We start from the raw sequence: 8,825 nt of genomic DNA, 5'->3' as shown, positions 1-8,825 counted from the left end.
TAACCCCAACTGGTCTATTAAAAAAAACGAGTCCTTTTAGGTCAAGGGTACTTTAGTCATTTATCAGGTCGGACACCTCCACGGGCCAGCACATGGGAATATCAATTCCTACTGATATTCAAAAACTAGAGGCGTAGCATTTTCAACGGCGGAGATCGCACAATCTCCTGCCTTAGTCTTAGATCCGAGTGCCACGTGTAGCCATCGACATGGAAATCCCCGTCTGTCTCCCCTACAAATAAGACGCCCCCGCCCTCACCCTTCTCTTAACACTCTCGCAGTGAAAAAAAAAATCTCTTTCCTCTCGACGATCTAGAAGCATCCATGGCGGTTCACGTCGTCTCCATCAAGGCACGACAGATCTTCGACAGCCGTGGCAATCCGACGGTTGAGGTTCGTCTTCACTCATCTGCCTCGGCCTCGCTTCAATGCTTCCGTTTGCTGTGGTCTTAGAGTTCATTTTTTTGTCCTTTTGATCCGGTATAGATTTGATATGCAGTTTAGGCAATGAAACGTTCGGTTTTCCCTCGTTTCTTTTGCTTTTTTCCCTTTTTGTTGGGTTTTCCATCTTCTTTCGTGATGGAGGTTTGGCGCAGGAACCTGTCTTAGAGAGATCTGAACGATCGGAGTAGAAAATTAGGCTTTTGACGTGATTTCGTGCTTAGTCTGGCTCTTTCCCTCGCTATTTGCATGATCAGTTTGCGTATTGGGTTTTTCTGGCCGATAATACGTAATCGATGGTTTGTTTTCCGTGTAATCCGTGTTCTTTTCAATTTACGAGTGGTTTTCTGTCGCGATGTTGTGACAAGATGCCTAATACATCAGCCGTATATCCTAAATATTTGATAAAAGAGATGCACTTGTGCATCTTATAGAATGAAAAAGTACGTGCAAAATTTTTTTTTGACAAAATAGTACGTGCGAATGAGTTAGTGACTGCTCCTCACTGTATCTAAGCGATTAGTCTTGTAACGTTGGATTCGCAAACAGAATATGAAGATTTGTTTATGCAGTTCATGCATCTGCACAATATGATATTTTGGAATGATTTCTCAACATGATTTCGGACTTTGACAAGATTTGCAGCTTGTATCTCGTAATTTTTTTTACAGAGCTTAGTATGATGTTTTAGGCATACTAATGTATAGAAATATGTTTTCCTAGATCTCATGAACGTTGGATTAGGGAATCTATTCTGTATGCATGTATGAATTAGCATTATTTGTTGTGTAGTTCATTTTCTGTTTTATCTTTTTACCTATTCTCCTTTTTTTCTTTTGTTCTGATTAATTTGGTTTTGACGTGGACGAATTTCAGGCGGATTGTTTACTAAGTGATGGTACTTTCGCTAGAGCTGCAGTCCCAAGTGGGGCATCGACAGGTAATAGAATTATAGAAGAGCATATACTGAGAGTTTACAGTTTTACATTTTTTTGAGAATCTAATGTATTGATTGGGCTACTTTCTCTTCACATTTTAAAATGAAATAACCATGATTCTGAGTTGCTCTTAGCGCTCTGTTCTGTTGTGCCGCGAGCTCTTCTGCTTTGCGAGATTTTCTTATCCATGGAGTTTGGTATCATTCGAAAGTAATCCTTATAAGAAGCATCTTTTCAAGTTGTCAAATTTGTCTGAAGCCACTGGTTTTTATTACGACTTTTTGGACTATTATGAGAGGGGGTTTTAAGGCCCTGTTATATATTTAATTTGAGGCTCAACAATATGAATTAACTTATTGTTTCCTGGGCTTGACTAATTCAAATATCTCCGAAATCATCTTATGTTTTTTTTCGCTGGAATATGTTATTTCAGGTATTTATGAAGCTCTCGAACTCCGCGATGGGGGGTCTGATTATCTTGGCAAAGGTGTATCGAAGGTTAGTTATTTGACTAAACCATTTCCATCGCATGCTGGTTATGTACGATATCACATGGTGCCAATCTAACAAAAGTTTTAACAAGATTTACTGATAAAATCCGGAAACTGAATCATGAACTTTAATAAGGTATTTTTGGCTCTGGTGCGCCTGTGATTGACAACGAGTCTGCAAATTGGTCTAACAAGCTTATACCTTTTTGTTTTTGAGGGGCATTCAGGTTATAGGCCCGTGATTCCAACCAAAGATTCATCAGTTATTATAGTGTGGCTTTACCATTGAGCTGTCTTAGTCGTTCCCAAGTTTATCTACTTATTTCTATTGAAAAGTAATTCATGTAAATTACCCGAAGACAGTAAAAATATCATCCGTTATGTATCTTGTAATTTTTGAACTCTCTCCCATTCACCACCCATTTGTCATGAAGAGTCATGTTCATGGTCTTATTGCAGTTGTCGCCAGACTTCTATTCTCACTGGAATAACCATTGGATGATGCGTTTGTCACATCTCACCCTGCCACTGGTCGTTCTACTTCGTTCTTAATCTACACTTGCTCTGTGGTAGGTCCTTGAATATTGTGGGACTTTCTCTGCTTGTTCTTTTTTTTTTTTGCAAAAGCCTGATCTGCACAACTATTATTCACTGGACCATGCGAAATCTGATCTAGTACGACCAGTGGCAAGATTAGTGGGAGCTCTCCTCCTGGTTGTTTGCACCAATCAACCTCTTTAGCGAATTTTGCACCCAAGTCTCATGGTCCTGGTATTTACAGGGCCAAGCCCTCTGCACTCTGCCATTAAGCAACGGTGTGATTGACTTGACTTAGGTTTATAGTAATTTTTTGTTACTTCATGATATCCACAGATGGATGTATATCAATGTTGTGAAAAGCTTTGAGGCGAAGCTAGGTGCTCCACCAAAAAATAATATTTTTTTACTTCATGATATCCACATATGGATGTATATCAATGTTGTGAAAAGGGTTGAGGCGAAGCTAGGCGCTCCACCAAAAACTTACTTAGGCAAGGCGTAAGCCTTGAGATGTTAAGCTTAAGTCTCATTTTTTTTTTGAAAACTAAAAAAAACATCTGAAATTAAAAATAAATAAAAAATGCCTAATTGAAGCAACAACCAACCAGAAATAAAAAATCTCAAATAAATACCGAAAAAATATGAGATTAACATGTAAAAGTAACATTAATGCAACAACTCTTGATCTAAGTAAGTATTTAAGAAATAAAATATGAGCATTCATTCGATAAAAAATTAACATTAACAACCAAATGCATATTGGCATAAACAACCTCATGTCAGAAAATGCATATTGACATTAACAACCAAATGTTAATATATTTGTCCAAAACTCTTCAAAATGAGAGTCTTAACTTTCACAAGTGCACCCCTAAAAAAAGTGAGTCAATGCTTTATCTAATCCAATGAATTCAAATTCATATTCAACATATATTACAATGAATTTCAACAAAAAAAAAATTGAGATCTGAATGCACTTGCATCAAAGGATGACTCCCTATTGCCCATATTGATTGTACATTAAACAAAAAATAATAATATTATTTTGATATTCAAATAAAACCAAACAAATTCAAATATAAATAAAACTCAAAGGCAATCTTGTATATGTTTAGAAAGCAGCAAAAAAAAACCAACAAACCAACAAACCAACAGGGTCTCGGCTTGTCTGGTAGTAGCAGCCAGTGCACGTCACCTTGTGTTGGGTGGTTGCAGGTTAAAATTCAATGAGAGAGAGAGAGAGAGAGAGAGAGAGAGAGAGAGAGAGAGAGAGAGAGAGAGAGAGAGAGAGAGAGAGGGCTTCTTTCTTTGCCAGAGATGCAGGGAGACCGAGAGAGCAGGGAGGGAGACATCGGGCTATTTAGCCTTAAAATTGAGTCAAATGGGGGCTTTTACCCCTATTTGACTCTAGAAATGTGAGGCATGCACCTCATGCTTGAGACGTGCCTTGCCCGGAGGCACACGCTTCATAGCGTATGGGGTGTACGCCTCAGGGCAAGTGCTCCTCAGGCTTGTGTCTCAAGGCAAAAAGGCCCTCGGCTTGGGGCGAGGCACTCATTTAGTGCCTCAAGGCACTTTTTTTACAATACTGATGCATATGAACTTGCCCTTGGGCTTGTGCCTCAAGGCAAAATGGCCCTTGCCTTTAGGCGAGGCCCTCGTTTTGCACCTTGAGGTGCGTTTTTAACAATACTGATGCATATGAATGAAAATGTTCCATCACTTATTTGTTTCCATGTTTCACTTTGCATACCCTTCTGTCTTAAATTCGGTGCACATTTGTCATTTCTCTGTTTGTTTTACTTTTTCTGTTCTGGTTTATGCCTGACATTACTTTTGATCCACTCTTCATACTAGTATATGATTAAGCTGCACATTTGCAGTTCTTTTCCCTGTCCTTTACCTTGTTTTGTGTACTGTGTTTGTTGAGCATTTTTAGATATTCAATGGCATTCCTATGATAATAAAGGTTGTTGATCCTGGTTTTTTGTTTTTCTATTTTTTTATTTTTACTCATCTTTCACATCAGACTTCTTTTCATGATGAATTTTTGGATGCATTCATGTCTTTCATGTCACTCTCATGTTGTTTAATCTTAGGTAAATCATCCTTGTTTTTTTTTGGGGGGGAACATTTGGGCATTGTGATGATGACTGACCAGGCTCATTCAAGGTCACAATGCCTAAATGCTCCCAAAAAACAAGGGTGATTCACCTGACAAAATTAATCAACATGGGATTGACATGAAACAGTCTACCTGTTAACGGTCTTCATGCTCCATATCATGCTCCTGTGTCACTTTGTATGATCTCTTATCTTTTGAGCAGACCATTTTATTACCCAAAACAACGTAGTATTGGTCTTGATCTCTGGAGAAGCTGGGCTTTGTTGTGAAGAGAATTTGAAAGACATTTTTGTCTGTTTTTGTCTCGCGGTGTTTTATTCACCAACCATGTTACAACATTAGGCAGGGCTGTCTTGCCTTCCTTGGTTTTCTTCTGCCTTCTCATATTTCTCTTGCCACGGCTGCAAAGATCAGCGTTTTCGTTTTTTTGAAATGCAGGCCGTTGAAAATGTCAATACAATCATCGCACCTGCTCTAGTTGGAAAGGTGCCATTCTACTGTTTTTGAGCTTATTGCCTTGTTTTTTTCTTTTTCCTTTTTCTGATTCTGATTCTGACATCGACATCCAATCTGCCATTTGGGGACTCTGCAGGATCCCACAGATCAGACAGGCATTGACAACTTCATGGTGCAACAACTTGATGGAACCGTAAACGAGTGGGGTTGGTGCAAACAAAAGGTTACAATTCATTCCATATGTTGGATGTTTTTGAGCTGTAGTTCTTTCTTTGTAAATTTTCTTGTTTTTCAGCTTGGTGCAAATGCCATTTTGGCGGTATCTCTTGCAGTTTGCAAAGCAGGGGCTAGCGTGTTGAAGATTCCCCTCTATAAGGTAATTTTGGTCAGCGTGCTCATACTGTATCAATTCATTTCATATAAGGCCAATACTGTATCAATTCCTTTAGTACAAGGCCGAGCTAACAATATTGGTGGGTACTGGGTAGACTAATTGCTAGTTTATTTTGCCCCCCCCCCCCCTCATGAAAACTAGTACTTGTGTCATCGATTTCCAGATTCATTTGATCAACTTTTTTTGTTGAAGCTTGTGCGCATGGGCAACATGACCAAACTTTGAGCCTTAGTCTGTCATTGACATAAATGACAGGACGGTGGTATCTGGAAACCTTCAAGCTTTTGTGTAGCATGCAAGAATATGCAATGCTAACTACCAGATAACCCCAATTTCATAGTTTATAGGTTTTCCCACGTTAGTGAATCCACTAGGAACTATCTCTCACTTTGCATCTGGAGTTTTCACTAATTTTGTCTCTCTTTGATCACTCAGATTTACTGCTTATCCTCTCACATTAGTCTTGTTTGGAATGATCAGTCAGTCATTAGAATTTAAAGTTGTCCCTCTTGCTTGTAATGCAGCACATTGCCAACCTTGCTGGTAACAAAACCCTGGTATTGCCTGTCCCTGCCTTCAATGTCATCAATGGTGGTTCCCATGCTGGTAACAAACTTGCAATGCAAGTACGTCTCTTTCTCTTTCTCTTTCTCTCATGCTGGCCTTGTTTCTTTTAACTAAGTGGAGCTCCTATGTTTCAAGGAATTTATGATCCTCCCTGTTGGTGCTTCCTCTTTCAAAGAGGCCATGAAGATGGGTGTTGAAGTATATCATAATTTGAAGGTGACTGTCCAGATTTCTTACTAATGCTTGTTTTTGGTAATTATTTTCTATTCTTCACTCTAATCATATCCGTTCCCACAGGCTGTGATTAAAAAGAAATATGGCCAAGATGCAACAAATGTTGGTGATGAAGGTGGCTTTGCTCCTAACATTCAGGTCGGCATGCTTCCGAGGTTCTTCTTTTCATAAGTTTGGGGGTATAACCTTTGCTCTTTTTGTTTGGATTTTTCCATCTCTTGATTTTTGTCCTTTGTCTGTGTTCCAGGAGAACAAAGAAGGCCTTGAGTTGCTCAAGACTGCCATTGCCAAGGCTGGATACACTGGCAAGGTTTGTCTTTTATCTATCCTTAGTTGGTGGATATGCCTGCAGTATATTGAAATCGAATTAGGTTTGCTATCGTCTCCTGATTCTGTCTTGTTCCTCTAGGTTGTTATTGGGATGGACGTTGCTGCCTCTGAATTTTATAGTGAAGACAAAACCTATGATCTGAACTTCAAATCTGAGGTGATATGTTGTGCATTTCATTTTTTCGATGATTTTCAGAGTTTTGGTGTAGTAGGGGTTACGAATACTTCAAGGGAGCTTTAAGCAACTAAACTTTAGGCTTTTGCAGCTTAACATGATTTTCTCTGCCTACTTGTCTGTGTCGCTAGAGCTCAGGCAATTTAAGGTTTCCCAAGGTGGTTCTTGGTTGCACAGAGTGATTGTGTGGGACCACAGCTTGGTCTAAGATTTCTAATGAAACTAAAACTTACCTTGTGTTGTTGCAGAACAATGATGGGTCTCAGAAGATATCAGGAGAAGCTTTGAAAGATCTATACAAGTCGTTTGTGACTGACTACCCAATTGTGTCAATAGAGGACCCATTTGATCAAGACGATTGGGTGCACTATGCAAAGATGACGGCTGAGATTGGAGACAAGGTTCAGATCGTGGGGGATGATCTCCTTGTCACCAACCCAAAGGTTTGTTTTGTTTGTTGCTAGTTCCATTTTATAATCCATCGAGAGAAGTTAAGGTCCAGATTTCTGACGTTTGTTGATGTGCGACTCCACAGAGAGTTGAGAAGGCAATCAAAGAAAAATCTTGCAATGCTCTTCTCCTCAAGGTAATGATATGTCCTTACCTGCAATGCTAGCATTTAATATTCATTGGAAATTCGACTCAGCAATTAATAAAACCTAACTCGGTGGTGGGTTCTCATGGCCCAAGTGCCGCTACACTTGAGACTGTGTACTCTAGTCACAGTTTTTCCTTTTCATTCCTGTAATTCGCTGATTCGGTTTATGCAGCTAATTGACAGTCAGTCAATTTACTTGTTTAGTCTCTGCATTTGCTAATTCTCATATTTGGGCAGGTTAACCAAATTGGAACAGTAACTGAGAGCATTGAAGCTGTGAAAATGTCGAAGCGAGCTGGTTGGGGTGTTATGGCCAGCCACCGCAGGTTTGTGATAATTATTTTCTACTATCCTTCTGTCACTCTTTTCTCCTCTGTTTTGGCATTGTCATCAGTTTCACCTGATTCATGTTGAATGGTGCAGTGGTGAGACTGAGGATACCTTCATTGCTGATCTCTCTGTTGGTCTAGCCACGGTAATCTTAATGGACTTTCACGGATCTTACCTTCTTGGAGATGGAAATGTTTGACGGTTTAAACTGATTCTTCTTATTATTTGTTCAAATCAGGGCCAAATCAAGACCGGAGCTCCTTGCCGATCAGAGCGCCTTGCCAAATATAACCAGGTAATCCTTGGAATCACTGTTTGGAGTTTATTAAGTTGGGTGTGCCTCAATGTTGAGAGTCTTAGGACTAGGCTTGACTGACCCAAGATTTTAGTTTCTGACCTGGGTTTTACTTGATAACTCACCCATGTTCTGCTCTTCTCCAAAGTGTCGATCTATATTTGATAATCTATATCTTGTGTTGATGTCATATTCATTCGTTTTTGGCAGTTGCTCCGTATTGAAGAGGAACTTGGAGCTAAGGCAATTTACGCTGGGGCCAAATTCCGCATGCCCGTGGAGCCCTACTAATCTTGATGCATCTTGTCGGATGGGAAGCCGTGTCATCCGTAGCCTGCTAGAGGTGTTATACTGAATAAACAGTAGGGGACTTGTAGGCAGTCTTTTGGGACAACTTAAAGAGTGGCTTGTATGTTTTTTTGGCGAGAAACGGGGGTGTTTGAGCAGTGTGCTCTTCTATAATATGCATCACGTCATCTGCTTGTTATATTCGCTAGTTTTGCTTAATGTGTTTCTTGCAATTTTGGTTGGTGTTTATAGTTTGGTAAACCCAGACGTCCTGATTCTGCCATTTTGCGTGTGTTCGTTTTGTTTTATTCTTTTATGCGGTTTTGGTTTGCATTATCAGGTTCGGGAAAGGAGCCTTGGACGTTCGGGCTGCATCACTTTGGCCCTAAATTGTGTTTGGTTCATGACTTCCAAATAACTTGCCGTTAAACCCAAGGGGTTTGGCTTAGCGGGATGGGGCCTAGGCCATTTGTCGGGCGGCCTAGGTTCAAACCCCATGGGTGTTGTCCCTTGCATACCGTAATTTCGGCAGGCTGAGCCAGCGGGGTTAGGTCTGTGCCTGTGTCAGTTTCTCCGAGTAAAAAAAAACTTCGCAGTTTTTTTTTTTTGGATTCAACCGGGGG

General features: G+C 40.0%; 1 protein-coding gene across 2 annotated transcripts; it reads left to right on the top strand.

Annotated features, from left to right (window-relative positions):
• Positions 1-273: 273 nt before the first annotated feature.
• On the top strand, positions 274-8,401 carry LOC149838090 (enolase 1-like). Of its 2 annotated transcripts, XM_090006364.1 has the most exons (17): positions 275-393; positions 1,318-1,381; positions 1,813-1,877; positions 4,974-5,021; positions 5,128-5,214; positions 5,287-5,367; positions 5,910-6,011; positions 6,088-6,168; positions 6,250-6,324; positions 6,434-6,496; positions 6,596-6,673; positions 6,940-7,134; positions 7,227-7,277; positions 7,527-7,615; positions 7,713-7,764; positions 7,858-7,914; positions 8,125-8,401. In XM_090006364.1, the coding sequence occupies exons 1-17, from the start codon at positions 325-327 to the stop codon at positions 8,203-8,205; spliced, it is 1,338 nt and encodes a 445-aa protein (XP_089862490.1). In that variant the 5' UTR covers positions 275-324; the 3' UTR covers positions 8,206-8,401. The 2 variants fall into 2 exon arrangements, with proteins under 2 accessions (XP_089862491.1, XP_089862490.1); XM_090006365.1 differs by lacking the exons at positions 6,434-6,496; positions 6,596-6,673 and having other exon boundaries at positions 274-393.
• The last annotated feature ends 424 nt before the right edge of the window (positions 8,402-8,825 follow it).

The sequence above is a fragment of the Nuphar pumila genome, chromosome 5, assembly GCF_984573655.1.
Source record: "Nuphar pumila chromosome 5, dmNupPumi1.hap1.1, whole genome shotgun sequence".
NCBI lineage: Eukaryota > Viridiplantae > Streptophyta > Magnoliopsida > Nymphaeales > Nymphaeaceae > Nuphar > Nuphar pumila.
The sequence above is the reverse complement of the archived record's forward strand: the minus strand, read 5'-3'. Positions and strand labels throughout refer to the sequence as shown.

Bases quoted from the DNA above. Each gene is read 5' to 3' on its own strand.
- LOC149838090 (XM_090006364.1), top strand. From the start codon at position 325: ATGGCGGTTCACGTCGTCTCCATCAAGGCACGACAGATCTTCGACAGC. The intron at 6,012-6,087 runs GTACGTCTCTTT...CTATGTTTCAAG, and splicing joins GTAACAAACTTGCAATGCAA to GAATTTATGATCCTCCCTGT. The intron at 7,915-8,124 runs GTAATCCTTGGA...CGTTTTTGGCAG, and splicing joins GCCTTGCCAAATATAACCAG to TTGCTCCGTATTGAAGAGGA.